The following is a 21,324-nucleotide window of genomic DNA, read 5'->3' as shown; positions in this document are numbered from 1 at the left end:
CAAACACAGCACAGGTCCCCGCTAAGAGGAACACACTCAAATTTTTTACAAATCATACATAATATAAAGAAACATAATGCAGTGCATAACAGAGAGGTGATTTACACAAGGAAAAAATATATCATCTCCCAAAACTCTAACTAAACATTTGACTGTTTCCCTCCCAGCCAGGGCCTGGACAAAACCAAGTAATCCCATTCCAAGACAAGACAGAAAGCATGTTGGAAAACAGATATAGGTGGTAGAAGACACATTAAGTACCTCCCTGCCCACTATGGGAGGTAAGGAACCCCACCCAGCAAGACAAAGAGAAAACAGACAAAGGGGATAGAAGACAGTAACACTGAATACAACTGTTAAGTCCTATTGTACGAGTTCTTTTCCACATAGATAATGCTGTTGTCAGGCACTCATTTTACGCACGTACATTGGTGAGAAATAATGTGCTCTCCTAAGGACTCAACTTTGCTTTACCCACAGCAGGACAAGAACTTATGACATATTCATATAAAACACAAAATCCTGTGTCATGCACCACCAACCACAAATCTTCACCGTCGTCATCGTCACCTTTTAACTTTCGTATTGTCACAATAAATCTGTCTTTCACTTTTCACTCTTATCCCTCTGGTCTCGTGTTCCAACAATGAAATTATGGTGCACATGCTTCATTGTACACCGAGTACACGACTTCAACTTCAACTGCTCACCCAGACATCAAGTCAACAGTATATATCGGCTCTTAAGGATATTCCACCACCACTATGTATTGAGGGTCCATAACAAAATCAAATTAACAGTGTATAAATAATTTCATTTCCATTTATTCAGAGAGGTTCATGAATACTTCAAGCACTGACAATTACTAGAGAGAAAAAGTAGGTATAATATTTTATTTGACACAACACAAATCATTGTCTCACTTTGTTACTACTAAGGCAAGCTAATGCAAGACAAAATAAATGAGTAGTCATGATAAACATATAATAAAAGAGTAAAGCAAATAATTGATAAGCTAGAATCCACACATTTGTTTATAATAACACTTTACAAGAGAAAAAAAAGACAGAAAAAGAAATAGATCAAATTATCCAGAATGATTCAGACACAAGCTTGTATGACAGTGAAGTTAAAAATGAAGATAATTGTTTGTATGAGAACAAGGCTGTGCCTATACAGAACCTGCTGGCCTAAGGGGTCCAATGTTCCCTTGCCCTGAGAGAGATTCTACCCAAAGTGAATGTGAAATGAATACTTCAAACAAAATTAACTGGACTCATGGAATCAGCGGCATGAACATAATGATAATAATATGAATCTCAGTAGAAATACTACCTAAAATTATAATACAGGGGGTCCATAATGTCTTTCTCTGTTTAACAACATCTGTAACAGGAAAACGAGAAAAAAACCAAAAAACACCCCTAAACCTGGACTTGTAAATACATAAATGCTTTAAATCTTGTGTACCATTTTTATTGACTCAATGTGCTTCAAGCAAATTCAAAATAGACATTTACACTAATCGTTTTCTCTGTATGTTTAGATGGGCCAATAACTCTTGTGTGCACATGCCCACAACAAAGATTCTTATCTCTCTAAACTCTAAATTACATTTTGCATTTGTTTTAGTTTGTTTTGTTGTTTTAAAAAAATCGTTTTCAAGTCCTGTAATGGGCCAGGAAACGTTGAACTACTTTTGATGATTTTGTTTCATGCAATCACATTACACAAAGGGATTCTGTTGCACTGTTGCTATTCCAAAATAGAAAGAGAGAAAATTATGTCTTTTAATTTCCTGTTCATTTTGCCAAATTTGGTTATGTTATGAAGGTCGATGACTAACGGGCATAAATGACTTATATATGACTTTTCCTTGGAAGGCGGTGAAAACTAGATGCGAATATCTTTGTTATCAGGGAATGACTTTATGGACACCTTGTACAAATTTGAAAAACTCAACAAGTATCAACATCACCAAATGACCAAAGGAAAAAAATTAAGGGATAAAAAGGATCCCAACAGGATTACTTTTTTTAAGATCCTAAAACATGAGAAATTCCATTAAAAAAAAAAAAGATGGGAATTGGCAGCTGTGAATCAATGGGTAAATTTTTCATTTCAATCTCTCAGTTCACCTCCCTTTACTTTACATTTGACGGTTTCCCTCTCACCACCACGCCCAAGACAAATCCAAGTAGCCTTCCAAGACAAAGACTGGAAAATGAAAACAGATATAAGGGGACAGAAAATACAAGGGTGACCATTCTGCCCTCCATGAGAGATCAAAAGACCCCACCTGTGGGGATCTCTATCAACCACCAAATGTCAAGATATTATGCATACATGCCTGCTTGAAAATGTCAAAATCAGTAACCAACACAAAAATCATCAGTAATAAATGGCAAACAAAAAAAATGTTACATACAAACTATTATAAGTAAAAGAAACTTTGTTGCAGACGGCCACCATTACAAGTTAGCGATCGACTTAGCTATCATGGGTGTGGAACTGAGCGGGAGCGTTTATAACTTTAAAGAAAATTTTCAAGAGAATTTTTTCTCCTCCTTAAAAGTATGGTAACAAAAAAAATTTAATAATTTCTCTAACACTGAGAAAAAAATTGATGTGAAATCAAAATCCATAATATTTCTCTAATTTCCGTTAGTCCCTAATGGTTATTAAATTTGCATAACAATTATGGATGATCCATAAAAGTCGGCAGGTATGTATTTTTTATCAAGTTAGTATGGAAAATAACATGCATGAATACGAGTTATACAAGTGGAAAAGGTCCAAGATTCGTTTTTAAGGGTTTTACGGCCCTAGCAATACATTAGAGGTCAAATCAGCGCCAGTTAAAAGGAAGAAAATGGGAAGTAAAAAGTTCTAGAATTACAATAAAAGCACCAAAGAAAAGGTAAGACAAAGGGGACTTGGTTCAAAAGGGAAAACAGATGTAGAGCCCAAGAGCACACTATACTATCAGTGTACTTAATTTGAGATCACAAGTCTCATCCTGACACAAGCACATGTCCCCAAAAAGAGGAACACACTCAAATGTTTACAAATAATATATAACATGTAAACAAAACATAATTTACAAGGAAAAAAATATCTCCCAAAACCAACTATACATTGGACTGTTTCCCTCTCAGCCAGGGCCAGGACAAAACCAATTAATCTCATTCCAAGACAAAGACAGAAAGCTAGTTGAAAAACATATAGGGTGATAGAAGACACAGAAAGTACCTCCCTGCCCACTATGGGAGGTCAGAAACCCCACCCAGGGTCCTAGATTCATGTAACGCATAGATTCATTGCAAATATCAAAATATATGAAAGTGAAAGGTAAACTTTTTTACCATATACGTGACCTTGGGCATGATCAAGTCTGCTAATCAATACATTGTAAATAAATCAGACATCAATCTATATACAGTTTATTTGTATTAGTATAAGCAAAACATTCAACAATATTTAGAAATGTGTTAGATTAATCGCTATTTCAAAGCTCTTCCATCATTAGTCAGATCTACAAAGAATAAGATATTTAAAAGACTGCATATCTCAATCTCATTCTAAACATTTTATGTTCTAAAGTTTCAGACAGGAGATTTAAGATCAAACAAAAATAAAGCTACTAATTATTCAAGTAAACATGCACACAAGCACAACTTTCTTTTCTATAAAACATAATGATCCAATAATAAAAGGATAGTATTTGTTTTGTTTTTAAGGATTTTTACGACACATTTAGGTCATTTCAGTGCCTGAAAAAAGGAAGAAAATGGAATGGCAAAAAAAAATAAAAATAGATTAACAATTAAAAGCACACAAGAAAAGTAAGACAAAGGGGAATGGGACATATAAGGAACAGATGTAGTCTCCAAGAGCATACTATCATTGAGCTTAGTTTGAGATCACCGAAGTCTCATCCTGATAAAAGCACAGGTCCCCACTAAGAAGAATACACTCAAATGTTTACAAATCATATGTTCAAGAATTTTTATTTTTAAAAAAATTACAGTACCTACATAACAGAAAGATGATTTACAAGGAAAAAACTACATATTCAACTGTTTCCTTCCAAGCCCGTCAGGGTCAAGACAAAACTAAGTACACTCCAGCACGGTTTCCTTGAACTCATTCGAATGTCCCGAATTTTTTCCTTATTATTCTTTGTTATCATTCCATTCCTTCCTCAAACTAATTTTCACCGCGAACACGCCAGCCAGCGTAAAACATTATTTTAATTGAAGGATTTTTTTAAAAATCCGACCTGTGGTTTCGACCACTGATGATTTAATGTGACATTGACGGTTACGTATGTGTGTATACATTTACACTGCATGTGAATGTATACAGTATAATACACAATCAGACACTCACACACACACAAACTCTGTCGCTGTTTCGCATAACTGACACTTCTCTGTCATTCTTATCACTTCCCCATTCGTTCTAATTTCAATACGACGCGCCATGAATTGTTAATGCTTGGATACGAAAGTAAATGAATATTGTAATACACCAACTTCTTGTAACATAATATGTGTATAAAATAATTTCCCTCATCTTAGGCAATAAAGTAGATAAACAATAAAGTTCCCTTTATTCATCTTCAAGCAGAGATTTGTCTTAGGGAGCGTTCACATATTACGTCATCAGCTAGGGGGGGAGGGGGGGTCTACCAAATGTTGACATGTGTTGACATGGGGGGGGGGGGGGGGTCAGACCCAAGATGATGTCATCAAAACATAGGCAAATTAAGCCTATTTCAAAGTTTGTTCCTTTCAAAACAGCTAAAGATAAATTGCTATGATGAGTATTGCCCATCTCTCAAGAAACAAAATGGGAAAGGGGTATCACTTCTCAAAAGGCGAACTTGCCCTAAATGTTCATTGTATCACTCCTCGATCACAGCAATGAAAGACCATCACTAAAATGCGGCATACATGAAGAACAGCAAATGGGAGAAAATGATGACGATGAAGATGAAATTGATGATACTATTTATAGTACATTGCCAGAGGTCTAAGGCAGAAACATTTTTGAATCAATTAATTTTATGTTGGAAATTGAAACAGAAATTCATTCCACTAAAAGACTAATATGCTATAAAATAATTTGCCTCCTATACTATTTTAAATTACACTTTCTGAATTTTTTTAATAGCACCTGCACCAAGTAGCCTAATTTAAATAATGTTTGTTAGATTTTATCTTTGCAAATTTAAATTTTATGTCCCCATTGTATCGTAAAACATAAATTATCAAGTTTCTGAAATTAATAAAATGTCTGAATGTGTTTTATCAAACGTTGATAATCAATGTTTATGGTTTGAAAAACGAATAATAAATATTGTGAAATTAAAGTATCTTTTAGTTTTTATTTAAATTAGATGACGTCATCATCTGTTGGGGGGGGGGGGGGGGTCAGGTCAATGATGACAAGTGATGACTTGGGGGAGGGGGGGGGTCTAAAAAGGGCAAATTTTTGATGACGTAATATGTGAACGCTCCCTTAGGCTCTATTACAAGGAAAGACTGGAGTAGCCCAGGTGTCAACTGGCGCCGCAAAATGAGCTATGGAGAGGTATCTTGTTGAAGGCCACATAACGCTGTAAATAATGGAACAAAGTATCTTTTGGGGTTCGAAGCTAAGACCATACAGCTGAGAATCTAAAGTGTATATGAAAGGTGCTAGAAAGCCAGAAAGAAAAATGCAAGAAAACCAAACCATCCCAAAAAATCAGTCTTCCTCGACTGGGGATCGAACCCCAGACCTTCTGATTAACATACTGCCATAACACAACAGAGATTCCCAATACAGTGGACTCCGGATAAGACGATGCCCAGGGGAACCGAGAAAAAAATCGACTTATCCGAAAATCAACTTAACCGGAGTGTAACCAAATGAGCAAAAACTCATTTGAACAAAGCAAACCAATCTAGAATAAGTATGTCCCTTCATATCGGGCGGGTCTCTGTAGTGGTCATGAGGGCTCCTACCCCAATAGTCCCATAGAGGAATCAGAATACATAAAAATCGGAATTTGAAATAAAAAAGCGGAATTAACTTACTGTTATTGACTATGACATGCTTTGCAACAGAAAATGTAATAGACAATCCAAAAGTACTCAAATGATTAAAAATAAAAAATGTGTAAAAATGTACAGATTGTGTAAAGACTAAGAATGGGGTCAAATAATAATAGAGAACACACAGCTCCTGGCCGTCTGAGAGCAAAGCATTGAATGGGTGGATTTAACCTTGTCAGGACCCTCCTCCCCCCACACACACACATACCTAATCAAGCAAACGCGCGTGCCGGTACACACACACACACACACACACACACACACACACACACACACACACACACACGGACACAGGGCTAAAATTAAATAGGGAAAGAAGCTGACGTACTCAAATAATATTATTACCGATTGAAGCCAACATATATATTACCAAGGTCATTGACCTCACGAATTGGAGTCACAATAATAATAATAAAACTTCGGTCAACCCCCTCCCAAACATATAAATATTATCCGACATCAGCAGCACACACTTTGAAGAAACTAATCAGACATACAAAATGTGTGTTGATTGACGATAGGAGATGACGAAATAAGTCATAGCTCACTTTTTTTTTCGCTAGAGATTTTTATTTTTAATTTTCCTCGATGAGAAAGGTGAAAAGCGGAATTTTTGCCTTGAATGTGGAATGTATACCAATTAAGTGAAATTATTCCGCGAAAAGCGGAAGGGTAGGAGCCTCTAGGTCAAGGTCATACTTCTTGTAAATCGTCGAGACAAAGATAGCTGGTATGCCAATTTCCTATGCGGTGATTTTCTGTCGCATGCCAAACTTTCCAAATGCATCGAATCTTCCTTTTCCGCGATAGGTAGTTGTAGACTTGACTTGAATTCCTCTTGATAAAATTGAGGGCCATTACATAGGATGGCCTGGGATTAGAACCAAAAAAATCTTGAACTTGAAGTTGCGACAATGTAAAATTTGAGATGGAGAAATTAAAGTTATTCAAAACTGCTCATGTACATTGAACACGGACGTCAGGCAAAGCACCTACATCACATCAATGTGCGCCAATCGTTCGTGGATATTCTTAACCACGTAAAATTCTTACTGGTAGCTTTTTTAACCAATGGAAATACTTGTTTATTTGTGATTTTATTGTAGTCATGAGTGATAAGAACATCGACTTATGTGGAGTTTTTTTTTTTTTTTTACTAATGTTATATAGGAAGAAGGGGGAGGGACCAAGAAAAAAAATCGACTTGGGTAAAAATCGACTTAGGCAACGTCGACGTATCCAGAGTGCACTGTAGTTGGGACAATTTTAATTTCTATATTCTTCACAAGAGTAAGCGTTTTAAGCGGTGAACCCTCGCTTGCATCACACAACACAAACATTGAGCACGAGGACGAGGACAGAAGATATTTGAGTAGCTTCATTTATTTTGAAAATATCAAATTGAGAAATTAGGAGCAGACACCAGTTTGAGATAGAGATCTGAACAGGTAATATATGAAAGCTGCCAGACAAAGCAAGAAAGAAAAATGCAACAAAAAAACCCCATCCAAAAAATCAGTCTTTCTCGACTGGGATCGAAACTCAGACCTCCTGATTATTGATCAGAAATGTTTACATGACACCACTATCGGGTAACCTCTTTATCTTACACCGGTGCCTGCTCCCTAATTTCTAAATTTGACATTGCTGTTACTACTCTCCTGGTAATAACGGTAAGATCTGCATTAATAATCAGGTGAAAAATTTCAACTAAATTCAATCTTGACTTTTTGGAATTAAACAACATGCATTACAGATTGTGTTGAATACCAAGACCAATAGGTAATTTTTTTTATTTGATTTTTTTAAATGGAGTCTAATATGCTTGAACCTCTTTGACTACATCGATTTGTGATCTTATATTACTATAAATAAATAATCTACATTACGCATACAGATAACTTCAGGTTAAGTTTTAGATCACTATATCAAATGTGTAGTGTAGAGCTTTGTAACAATGTTAGGACTAAACATTATTTCAGGTAAGTCATAACATAAAAGGAGAAGCACCTTGGAAACGACAGCTTACATTGAGACAACATTTGTACATAGTTTTTGTTTGTTATAGAGACAACAATTAAAAATAAAATAAAAAATAAAGCTCAATCTTCAAAAGAGTTAAATGTCCTCAAATATCTGAATCAGTATTGTTGAGGATAGTTGCCATAGTTACCATATTGTCCCTGATTGGGTTCCCGGGGCCCCACCCTTTTGGGGTTAGGAATTTTTTTCCTTGTGGACCCCTTTGACGGGAAATTTCCCTTTTGGGGCCACCCATTTGGTTGGGATTTACCGGGGCCACCCTTTTGATTTGGCATTTCCCTACCCCACCCATTTGTTTGGGCATGTTTTTTGGGGCCCCCCTTTTTTTTGGCAGGACCCTTTGAGGCCCCCCCCTTTTTGGGGCCGTTACTTGAGGCCCACTCTTTGATGAAAAAATATTTCCTTGGGCCCCCCTCTATTGGGCATTTTCCGGGGCCCACCCTTGATTCTGCATCCCACCCTGTCACCCACTTTTTGCATATTGCCTTTTGGACCCCCCATTGATTGGGCCCCCCAAATTTGGGCCCCCCATATTGTTAGGCAGGGGGCCCCAGGCCCACCCTTTGATTGGAATTTTCCCCCCAGGGGGGATTTTTTCTGCGGCCCTATGCTTACATTGGACCCCCATTTTTTGGGGATTCCATCTGGGTCCACCCTTTGTTTTTCATCCCATCCACATGTGGGGGGGCCCCCCACCGCCATTCCACCTTGTTCCCCCCCCCATCTGCCGGCTGGGGGCCCCTCAAAACTTGGGGACCACCCTCATTTCCGGCTGTGCGCGGGGCCATCCCACTCGAGGCCCGCCGGCCATTTTCGAACCCCCCATTTGGTTCGCATTTCCCCTTCTGGGGGCCCCCCCCGGTGAGGGCCTTGTTGCTTACCACCCCACTGGGGCCCCTTTGGCTTTGCGGCCTCCCATAGGGGGGGGCAAGCCTTTGGGCCCCCCCGCGGCACTGTATTTGGGGGGGTTTCTGCGGTAAGGGGCTTGAGGCTCCTTTTTGTTTTGGGGAAACTGTTGTTCGCGTCTGGGTTTTCGTTTTTGGGAGGCGTGTTTTGGCCCCCGTTGAAGTTTGGTTCTACAGACGTTGCTATTGGGGCCAAATTTTGTGCTGGTTTTCTCTGAAATTGGCTTTCTGGTTGCAAAATTGGGCCCCCACAAATAAAAAAAAATAAAAATTTATAAAAATGAAGAAAAAAGGTAAAATTACAATAGTAACAGATCAATTTTTGAGAAAAATGACAGTAATAGGCTCACCTTCACCCTGCACACCCCTTTTTTGCTCTTTGAAAAAATTTTTAATTTCAAAAAAAAAAAAAATTGGGGGAAAAAATCTGCCCCGCGTTATGCTTCCAAATTCTTGAAAAAAACTTTGTAGCCGAACACAAAAAAATTCCCAAAAATAAAACAAAACACTTTAAACAACGTAATAAAATTTAAAATTTATTAATAAATAAAAAATTATGATAATAAAAATAAAAAAATAATAAAAAATAAAAAAATAATAAAATAAAAATAATAAAATAAAATATTAAAAACTCTCACTATTTCGATCTAAACATGAACAATGAAAAAATCATTTCCCGGGTGCCTTCATAATTGGCTTTGTCCCCGGGGGCGTCACCCACTCGACCAGGGCCTCTTTTTAAAAAAACAATAGGTGCGAAAACCACATTGAGGCTTTTTTTTTTCAAGAGTAATTTTAAAAAAAACAAACCAAAATTACAAATAAAAAAATTGAAACTTTTACAAAAAATAAACCCCCATAAATCCTAGAGGGAAGGTGAGTTTCATTGATCATTTTTATAACAACAACCATTTAAGCCCCCAAAAAAGAATTTTGCCCAAAAAACCTTTCCCAAAATCAGGCCGTAAATTTTTGTAAAAAATTTTCGGAATTTTTTGAACGCAAAAAAAAAAAAGGGAAAAAAAAGGGGGTTAATTAAAAACACAAAAAATATTAAACAAAAACATTCATTTTCCCCCAATTTATTTTAATGGGGTCCTTTTTTTTAGGGTAAAAAAAAAAAAAACCCCCATTTTTTGAGAGATACCAACATTTGTGGGCCCGGGGCTGATCATTGAAAAATAAAGGGGAAAAAAATGACTAGTTGCAGGGGGCGTATTTTCCTCTGTTTTTTGTGTTAAATTTTAAAGCGGATTTTTTCTTATTTGGAAAATTTTTAAAAAAAGAAGAGGATGGTTGGCGTCGGGAAGAACTTTCGAAAAAAAATAATTATTTCCATTTTTTTTTTTCTGTCTCCACCCAAGGAACCCCAATGAAGAAGGGGGGAAGTGATTGTATTGATAAAACACCCCGGTCCAATCACTTTGTGCATTTTAGTTATGGTGGGGGTTTAAAGACTGCGCAATTCGCGACCCCCTCTGGGGTTTGGGGGACAGTACCAGGGTGAATAATCCCCTTTAGGGGTTGTAGGGGCATGAAATATTTAAGCTAACGAAACGGCCTGTTTTGTTTTTTTTTTAGCGAAAAAAAAAAAAATTTTTTGTTTGTTTTTTTAATGGTTGGAAAGGAAAAAAAATTGATTTTTTAGGAAAAAAATAAAACTTTTTTTTTTTTTTTAGGGTTCTGTTTTTTGACTTACGAATTTTTTTTTCTATTAAATTTTTTTTTTTTTTGGTTGCATTTAAAAAATCAAATGTCGGAATCCCACAATAGCGGAAAATTTACAGGCCCAAAAAACATTCATTGGGGTTTTTAACAGCGGGGTTATTAAAGGCTTAAAAAAAAAAATTTCATTTTTTTGTAATTAAATTTAAATCTAACCCCCTTTGTTTACCGGGGCGGGTGGCTCTTTTTACCATATTTTCTTATTGAGGTCCTTGGGAGCAAAAAAAAAAGAAAAAAAAAAAAAAGTCAAGGTCACAATTTTGACATATGCCCTCTCCCCTACCTGTGGAAACCCAAAAACCAACTTAATTTTTTAATTGTAATTTGGTTTTAAAAAAAAAATAAAATTTTTCCCCACAAAATCCAAAAATTCCCCCAAACCCGGGAAAAAAGTACCATTTCCCCAAACTTCTAAAGAAAAATTCAAAAGTAAAATTTTTCCCTTTATATTTTTTTTTTGGGAAAAGGCCCCAGAATCGGACATTGTCTGAACCAAATTATTTTAATTTTTTATTCAATGTTCCCAGTTCTTCATTTCCAAATACTAATGAACGATAAAATGAAAAGGGAAAAACCAAAAAAAAAATTTGCATTACACAAACAGTTCAAAAATAGTGCCTAACATTTTAAGGGGAATTGTTTCATGATTTCTCAAGTTTTTCTTTTCCAAAATTAAAACATGTCTCATACTTTTACAGAAAAATTAAAAAGGGTAGTTGGATGATTCGTTGACTCAGGTCTGAGCTTGTATCAACCCTCTTTTTCCTCGTCAAGTCTGGGGGCGGGACAGGGTTATGTTTTGTGCGAAAAACAATTAGACATTTCAAAATTTTTTGTTGATATCCCTGGTCTGATACCATCTAATTCATTAGAACAAATCAAGTCTAAAAATTCATAAATATAACATCACTGTTGTTTTTTATTGGCCAATTGGTTTGAATGGTAACATGTGTAAATACATTTGCTTTTGTCATACAATTGCGATAAAAAAAATAAAATTCAATTAACTGCTATTGAGTGTGATGCACAATTTTTAAGAATTTGTTCAAGAAGATGTCCCATACAACAGAAAAAAACAAACCAAAAAGGGACAATTTGGTTTTGAACCAAAAACATTTTTAGACTCAAAACACAAACAATGAATTACAATTTGGAAGAAAATACAAAGAATGAATCAGTCTATCATTGTCCTTTCGAAAACTACACTTCTTTTCCAGTCTGTTCATCGCTGAATATGTAAAGAGATTGCCCCTTTATGTGACAGTAAGGATTTAGTACTCCAAGGCTAGAGATACAACTGAAATCTTCACCTCCCGGTAAATCGGGATGATTTTTTACAATGAAAGACACTTTTCCCCATCAGAGAGGTCCCACAGTACTTACGCAGTAAGGCATGTACATTTGTACTGGAGTCCGCCAGGTTGGCCAAGTAAACCAAATTACGAGGCAAAATTTGTTGATACCCGAAAACAAAAAAAAAATAAACTGATCAGTAACTAATCAAAAAAAATAATAAAAATAATAATAATTAAAAATAATAATAATAATATAATAATAAAAATAATAATAATAAAATAATAAAATAATAATAATAATAACAAAACGATGATGATGAGGTATTTTTGAAAAAATTGATAAAATATCTTGCAATCTATTTTAATATTCGAGTCATTTCTAACTAATGACCCTTATTCCAATTCATTGACAAATTGTAGCCAAAGAACAATAAATTCCTTTTTGAACCAATCCCCATTGGTTAGAAGGATTTGTGCATTCTCAAGAAGTTCCACTAACTAAACCCTGCTTTCATTCCACTAACTAAATAATTTGTAGATGATTCAATTAAGACTATTGTGTCTGGTAGGAAGACTGTGATAAGATGCATCGGGTCAGTATACAAATGCCCCCATCCATCAAGACTTTTTTTCCAAAGACCAACTTTAATATTTAATAAACCAACAAGTGGTGTCATAAAATGTAACGAGTGACAACGCATCAGACTGTTTATGAGTATTGGCAAAGACGCAACACTCACGACTTAGATGAATTAAACTTTATCCGACGTCCTGGTAATTGGGAAACTCCATTATGTCAAGAAAATTGTTTTAAAAGGTAAGTTAGGTTTTAGCGTTTAAAATTTTTAAAAATTCCCTTTATTCATCCCAAGGGGAAATTGGTCTTAAAAGGTTATTTTCCCAAGGGGAAGACTGGAATAACCCGGTCAGCCGAGAGCAGCGCCGCAAAGTGAGCTAGGACAGGTGACTTGTCAAAGCCACACAAGCAGCAGCGGGTGATTGAACTCGTACCTTTAGGAGGAAGCAAAGAGCGTACCACTGAGCCACGCTGCCCTTACATAGCAATCAACATTGCGGAAATGAGGGGAAATTTTCTATCTTACACACAGAGATTTGTCAAATGGGAGTGGGAAATTTAGTGTTGGTTTGCGTGTTCAGCAGGATCGTTATACAAAGAGTCAAGAGGAAATTTCATTGGGGAGTTCAGAGGCTTTAATCTTAGATGACATTCTGTATTATAGCATAATGGCAGGTGTTATGGCAAGTTCGTCTGTACATAAATTGGGATGAAAAAAATCCATCTTTTTTTCTCATTATTTATATAAACATAATTCTTACATAGGGAAATGATAAGTAGACGGTAAGTAGATGGGTGATGAAATTTTTCTTAAAAATCTAGTCTTATTCATTACAAAATCTGAGATATAAATTTAATACTATCTTGACAAAAGTATGATAATGTCATGTAGTAGACCATACTTCTTCAAGCATGGCAGACATTAAAACGAAAAAAAAAAATAATAGTAAAAATAAATAAATATATAATTTTCTTTTTAAAAACCTGAAAAAAAAAACCCCAACTTACTGTATACACTCATTATGCTGACCCTTCATTTGGTAGTCACTGATGGTCTGAATCAGCTGAGTATTCTCATCAAGCATCTGAAGATACAAAGTGAATATTTGATTGGTATCAAAAAGATCTTGGTTTAGGGTATGAAAGGGTGACAAACTGAACAACAATTGTACAATATTGGATTAACAAAGGTGTTATAGCAACTCTCTACAAAATATTCTGGACAACTTGATGTGCTCAATTCATTCAAACAATAATTTGGAAGCAGACTTGAAACCATGGATCTGAAACACTGGACAAAATTTCTTCTGAGGATTTCAGTGAGAAAAAGACCCTCTGGAAAATTCAGATCAATTTTCAATATGTTGGTTATTTTCTAAACTTTTGCACATTTGGACATTTTAAATAATAACAAAACGGGTGACTGTCCGCACGGTCCATATTATATCTTTCCTTTTTAAAAACTGCCTTTCCAAGCCAAGGCCACAACATTTCTTCCTTACCTTCTGAATGGTTGCAGATGTGGGAGGTGTGTTCTGTGGTTTCTGGTGTGAAGGCACGAACACAGCTGACATGGTGATTACTGTCTGTGATTAAAAGGCAACTTAAAATTAGGAAACAATAATCTGCCTCTGGAAAAAAAAAAATTTAAAAAAAGAGATCTTATCAAAAATGAAATGAAAATTCTTGAAATATACACATTATCCTATATCATCTAAATTTTCAAAATCATGAAAGAAAAAGTGTAATAGTTCCACTCTTTAAAAAAAAATTTTTTTTAATTACTTACTAATGATTTCCTCTGTTATCAATCATAATTATTTTCAAACTGCAAGTACATTTAATGCATTGTCCAGAGTTGCCAATTAAAAAAAAAAAAAGTCTCCCCCTCCCAAACCCCTTACTAGAACATTATAAAAAACAAAGAATACTGGGGATTCATCCGGGAAGTAGGAGCTTTCGGAAGGCCTCCCGTTGTTTCCCTCTAAGGGCTTTAGCACCAGGGAAATTGCTGTTCGCATTTTTGGTGGTTCAATTAAGGATGCATAACATCGTTATAAAGAGGAATATCGCAGATATTTTGGTATCATTATTTTCGTTTTTCAATTTCCTTTAAATGGTGCCAATTAAGGAAAAATCCATTAAGAATTCCAGAAGTTATATGAAGTTAAAATTTGGCAATTTTCAAATGCATTTAGTTTTTTATTTACAGCGTGTGTTTTTAAAATAAAAAACTTGGTCTTAGAATAACATCTAAACTTTATTCATGCCAAATTTCAGGGCTCTACAGAGACGCCAACTTTAAATTTGGCTCACAGGAGTTTCCGACACCACTCGTAGGAATTTCAATGCTGAAAGAGGAATTTCCGCACACAAGAAAAAGGAATTGGAATTGTATTTGCCATTGTGTTTACATATTGTATAGTTCTAAATAAATAACTGATTAGAATTATATTATGATACATTGCCAAATAAAATCCCAAAGTTTCCTTATTTCAAATGAAGTAAAGCGCCAAAACCTAATGGTATAGATTGTAGTACTGGTGGTAGTGAGGATGATGTGGTGTTGGTGGTTGTAGTAATAGTAGTAGTGATGATGAAGATGTGATAATTGTTGTTGTAGTAGTAGTAGTAGTAGTGGTAGTGATGATGATATGGTGGTGGTGGTGGTTGAAGTGATGATGATGTGGTGGTGGTATAGTGGTTGTAGTAGTTGTGGTCGTGATGATAATGATGGTGGTGGTTGTAGTAGTGGTGGTAGTATTGTTGATGTGGTGGTGATGGTGGTTGTAGTGGTAGTGATGATGTGGTGGTGGTTGTAGTAGTAGTGGTCGTGATGATGATGATGTGGTGCTGATGGTTGTAGTAGTAGTGGTAGTAGTAGTAGTAGTAGTAGTAGTAGTAGTAGTAGTAGTAGTTGTAGTGATGACAATGTGGTTGTGGAGGTTGTAGCAGTAGTGGTAGTGATGATGATGTGGTGGTGATGGTGGTTGTTGTAGTGGTAGTGATGATGATGTGGTGATGGTGGTGGTTGCAGTTGTAGTAGTGATGATGTGTGGTGGTAATGGTGGTTGTAGTACAAACGGTAATATCTTGGTGGACGATTTTCACTGTACGGTGATAATGGTGTGGAAGGCTATATTCAGTGTACGGTGATAATAGTGCGGGAGACTACATATATATTCATTATAATGGTGTGGAAAGTAGTGCCGCGCTGAGGACCGGACCGAGGACCGGTCCCACGGTCTTTTAGCTGTGAACCGTGGTCCAGTCCCAAAGAGGAAGACCGCCGGCGGTCCTCACTTCTTATCACCTTTCAACGGTCCTGCGCCATACTACTTCCCAGCGATTCGTTGCCTCGGTCCTTTGCCTATCTTCCACCAATCACCACCCATCCCACTTAATTAATCGCACCCACCCCCCTTTGCCATACACTAAACGACACAGACGACCATAGAGGCAGACGACCACCTCCCTCCACTCCGCAAACCGCCCTTTCGTGTGTGAGATGGGGGGAACAGGAGGCGCACGCCTTGGACGATTCCATTATACGGGGTAAATTTCAAAATTTACTACACCATAATGATCGCAATGACAATGATCTATGATGAAGGCATGACCCCTCTTCTCTAATGGGTTATTGTTTGAAATGTATGTGACTACTAAAGATGTGTGTGTGTGTGTGTGTGTGTGTGTCGAACCTAGCAAGTTGCAAGTCTGATTTTTTGTTTTCTTTTGTCCATCTCTTGTCGCCACTCCTTTCTATCGCATTGTTGTCATTTAAAATAATACAATAATATTAAAATTTCGTTTGGTGTTTTAACTAATCAAGTAATATGAGTTTCATTAGTTTCTTCCGTCCAAAAAAACCAGTTATAACGTCTGTATTTTTAAAGGTCCAATAGAATATTTGGGGACCCCGATAGCTCAGTTGATAGAGCACTCTCTTTATACGCAAAGGGCCAGAGATCGATCCGGGTGCAGTCGATTTTTTTCTGAATCCCTGTCTACTCAGCAATGAATGGGTAGCTGAGTTTGTTAGATCTGGCGAAAAGTCACCATCGACCCCTCTTATCACCTCATCCACCCCCTCTTATTATAACTTCACGTCTCTCTCTTACTCTTCAATGCTCGCTGCCCTCTAATGTTGTGTGTGTGTGGGGGGGGGGGGGGGGGGGGGGGGGGGGTGGGGGGAGGAGTTGCGTGTGTGTATCAACGCCACGAACAACTCGATCAACGCCTTGGGCGATGCCATTATCTCCGTTAATGGGGATAAATTTCAAATTTTATTAAATTATCGAAGTAACAATGAAGTACGGTGAGCAAATAAAGAAGGCATCACCCCTCTTCTCTAATTAGGTTACAATTTGAAATGAGTGTGACTACTCCGTGTGTTTTACTCCTGTAGGCCACGGTTTTCATCGTGTAGCGGTCTTTAACGGTTCAAGAATGAACGGACCGGTCGAGAGACCGGTCCTTGCGGTCTTCATTTCCCAAGGACCGTAGGACCGTGGTCCTTAAGCTTGCCAAGGACCGCCCCGCACTAGTGGAAAGCTATATTCATCGTACGGTGATAATAGTTGTGGGAGACGATTTCCATCTTGCAGTGAAAATAGCCTGACACACTATTTTCACCGTACAGTAATAATGGTGTGGAAGGCTATATTATTCGCTGTATGGTGATAATAGTGGGGCCGACTATTTTCACCGTAAGGTAATATCTTGGTGATAATAGTGTGGGAGACTATTTTCACCGTACGGTAATATCTTGGTGGACGATTTTCACCGTACGGTGATATATGTGTGAGACTTTTTTCACCATCCCGTAATATTTTGGTGGACGATTTTCACCGTACGGACGGTGATAATAGTGTGGGAAACTTTTTTCACCATCCCGTAATATTGTGGTGGACGATTTTCAGCGTACGGTGATAATAGTGTGGGAGACTTTTATCACCGTACGGTAATATCTTGGCGGACGATTTTCACTGTATGGTGAAAATAGCCTGACACACTATTTTCACCGTACGGTGATAATGGTGTGGAAGGCTATATTCAGTGTACGGTGATAATAGTGTGGGAGATTATCTGGCCCCCCGGAAATATGAAAAAAAATATCCCAAATTATGCGGGGGGAAAAAGGAAATTATGCAAGGGAAATTACAAATTATGCAAAACAAGAAAAAAGTAATAAATCGCTGTCTAAATTATCCATTGCTTTATTTACATTTAACCAATTCAAAATTAAAGAACTACAACGCAAAATTCAAAACTTAATTTTGTGTTGTAGCACAGAAAAGCTAGAAAGTCGCAGAGACGTTGTGCTAAACTCCTGCGCCTGTCTGACAATATCAGATTGTAAACAGAAAAGCTGCGCTCAGCATCAGCGCTGTTGATCATGGTGTATATGTACCACTTGGCACAAGCAGCCAAAGCGGGCACTTCATCAGAAATGGACTGCCAAAAATGTGGCACGTCAACAGAATAGGTGATGGAGTTCTTCACCGCGAGGGGCCCAAGCTGCCGGGTGTACCTCTTGATCTCCTCCTCGGGTACAGTTTTCAGTTTTGTGAGACTCTCAAGTTGATCCTAACCTGGAGACAGGAGCAGCTTAGCGGGGTTGAAAAATGGGACCTCTCTTAAAAAGTCAATCCCTGGCTGTCAAAGTTAAAGGGAAGTCACTGTCACGTATTTGGGAACATCGTCGGACTTTTTCGGTTTCATTTTTCTTCATACAATGAATGGTCATAAATTCACGCTAAAAACCATATTTTGCATAATTATGCAGTAAAAGGTGAATTATGTGGCCGCATTGCGGTAAGTGGCAAATTATGCGGCCGCATCGGTCGCGTTTTCCTGTGGGGCCAGGATTATATTCACTATAAAGGTGAGGCAGGCTATATTCACTGTACATTGTTAATAGTGTGGGAGACTTACTTTCACCGTACGGTAATATCTTTGTGGACGATTTTCACAGTACGGTGAAAATAGCCTGACACACTATTTTCACCGTACGGTGATAATGGTATCTTGGTAGTTAACAAACTTTGCGGCGTTTGTGTTGAACCCATGACCTCAAGAAATCAGGGGTAGCGGCTCAAGATAGACATAAAGATTGAAATCACTATTTTTCGAGTTGTGAATAGCTCATAATCATACAGTAGAGCCACGCCCTCCCCGGCCAGGTGTTGTTGTTGTACCAGAAAGGTCGCGGGTTCGAGACCCCATTGCCGCCACGAAATTGGAAAGCTTCATTGGTAACTGTAACCAACTCTGAATCCGCCATCCCGCCTGTATTATTATAGCTTTGGGAGGCCTTCCGAAAGCTCATCATGCCAAATATTCGCTCCTAAGAAAAAATACAACCTAGTACCTTTAACTACCCCAAATAGGAAAAAACAAAACAAAACAAAAACAATCCTAGGACTGCTTTGCACTGCCTTTCAATACCTCACAATTTAAAATGGCGGCCGAGAATCAAAACAATGGTCAAATTAGGAAATTTTTAACTTTCACAAATCTATCAAGGTTTGTTCTATATGATAACAAATTGGATAAATAAACGTCTGACAAAAGGTCCAAAGTGAAAATACAAATCGAAGGAAATACTATAACGAGGAGTTTTCGGGAGGCCTCCCTTGTTCTCGGCACGCAGGAAGAAAATGATGTCGGGTCGAATTCTAATGGTCTGGATGCAGAGGCACATACGTCACAGTTAGTATCCTGGCTTCTGATTGGCTAATACATACGGTGAAAATAGTCTGTCAGGCTATTATCACCGTACGGTGAAAATAGCCTAAAACAAAATAGTCAGTCCGTAAAATGATACCTAACACATGCCATTTAGATTTTTAATTGAAACAAAATTACTGAAAACAATAAGTGGGCCATGTTGACTGCAAGACTCAAAATTTCCCAATCGCCGCAAGATGCTGGTTTTGAGGCAGCGGTGAGATCACAGATTCTCTCTGTAAAATTGACAAAAAATTTCAGTAGAAAAATATAAATTTAAATAACTCTGGAACCGTAGGTTGTAGAGAAACAAATAAAGTTTCAAATTTTATGTTTTTTCAAGTCCCATCCCCCTGAGTCAACAAGATATTTTGAGTTTGATCATTGATAATTTTATCAAAGTAATCCAAAGTGCCTTGAATAACGAATTTTCGTCATATTATGTTATTTTGAAAAGTTTATCTTCCTCTTTATTAATGTAAATGCCTCGTCCTTGATAAGACGAACATTTTGAAATACAATATAAAATAATAAGAACTCCATATTGACGCGATTTCGGTCACAACTTTCCAATGCTAATTTTGGGGTAAAAATCAGTCTGGAATTTCAGACTTTGAACTGTCCTAACTACATTTCTAATCAAGATAGAAAAAGAATTCAAACTGTTTTGTAATCCGTGTTGCCAGCTCTTTCATATGACATTGGTTTCAAGTGTGTGAGTTACATTTAGTTTTAGAATTTCTGTTAAATTCTCTATTAGTATTAGTAATTAGCACGGGCACGAGGAGCTACTTTCTTCGGAAGGTCTCCCGAATTGTGGCAGTATTATTATAGGTTGAAATAGAAATGCGAAGATGAACGGGATATATACTGATAAAACCCTGTGGTCCCAACTGCCAATGTGCATGTCTTATCGATTGACAAGGAAGGTCAACAATCGACGAGTATTTAAAAAAGCATTATACTTATTACATGAAAATAAACGCGCACAAAATCCTTTCTCTCAGTCTCTCAGCGTGATCAATCTTCTTGACCTAAATACTAAATTTTGTTGTTTTCGAATTCTAACTTCTTTCTTAAAGAGTGAGTCATTTCTAAATGCCAAAACAGTTAATGGTCAGTTTGACATGTGCATGAAAAACGCAAAGTTTATTTTTGAGATACAAAGTACCTACACAGATGCACCAACGTCAGCTTGTAATTCGTCGTCAACAATTCCTAGAGGGAAGCCCTTGAGTGGCTTTCGATCGGTTTCATATTATGATTTCTTAAAGTGAATTGCTGGTTTTTATAAAGCTTTGAATCTCATCAATTGGAGTATATCATTTCTTAATCAAGGACATATATCAAGGACACTAACCATGCTCTTGGTGTCATTGACGAAATTCGATTCCAGGATGAATGTCCACGGCTAATTTTCACCATGGATGTGAAGACACTGTACACATCCATACCGCATCCTGACGGACTGCGTGCCATCAGGCATTTCGTCGACCGCCATCCATTACCAGGGATTTCCAGCAACAGCATTGTGAGGCTCACCGAACTTGTGCTCACACTCAACACTTTTGAGTTCAATGATGTATTTTTCCATCAGATCTCAGGTGTTGCGATGGGCACCAAGATGGGTCCCTCATATGCTAACTCTTCATGGGCTACCTTGAGGAAACCTTCTTCCATCAGTACAGTGGACCTGCCCCCGAGCTGTTCAAAAGGTACATTGACGACTGTTTCGGCATTACGTCATTGACCCACAGCCAGTTGAAGGGGTTCATCCTAGCGATGGACTCCTTCCACCCGTCCATAGAGTACACTTATGAGATTTCAACCTCTGAGGTGAACTTTTTGGACATCAAGGCTGTATTGACCAGCACGGGAGTACGGACCACTGTACACTACAAAGAAACGGACAGTCACAGCTACCTGCTCTATCGGTCATCCCA

General features: G+C 37.4%; 1 protein-coding gene across 1 annotated transcript; it reads right to left on the bottom strand.

The window, feature by feature from the left end:
- Positions 1-11,527: 11,527 nt before the first annotated feature.
- LOC144976550 (SS18-like protein 2) lies at positions 11,528-20,390 on the bottom strand. Its single transcript, XM_078920844.1, has 6 exons — positions 20,354-20,390; positions 19,520-19,617; positions 14,152-14,235; positions 13,658-13,734; positions 12,088-12,240; positions 11,528-11,552 (listed from the first exon to the last, which is right to left on the bottom strand). The coding sequence occupies exons 2-6, from the start codon at positions 19,538-19,540 to the stop codon at positions 11,528-11,530; spliced, it is 360 nt and encodes a 119-aa protein (XP_078776970.1). The 5' UTR covers positions 19,541-19,617; positions 20,354-20,390.
- Positions 20,391-21,324: the final 934 nt, after the last annotated feature.

This window comes from Berghia stephanieae, chromosome 7 (assembly GCF_034508935.2).
Source record: "Berghia stephanieae isolate SIO BIC M18660-M18661 chromosome 7, UCSD_Bste_1.3, whole genome shotgun sequence".
NCBI lineage: Eukaryota > Metazoa > Mollusca > Gastropoda > Nudibranchia > Aeolidiidae > Berghia > Berghia stephanieae.
This window is presented reverse-complemented; position numbering and strand designations above follow the sequence as displayed.

Excerpts from the sequence above, each read along its gene's own strand:
- LOC144976550 (XM_078920844.1), bottom strand. The coding sequence starts at position 19,540 with ATGGCCCACTTATTGTTTTCA. Across the intron at positions 12,241-13,657 it reads CAGCATAATGAGTGTATACA|GTATCAACAAATTTTGCCTC; the intron begins GTAAGTTGGGGT and ends TTTTGTTTTCGG. Across the intron at positions 11,553-12,087 it reads TCATCCCGATTTACCGGGAG|ACTTGACGAGGAAAAAGAGG; the intron begins GTGAAGATTTCA and ends TCCCGCCCCCAG.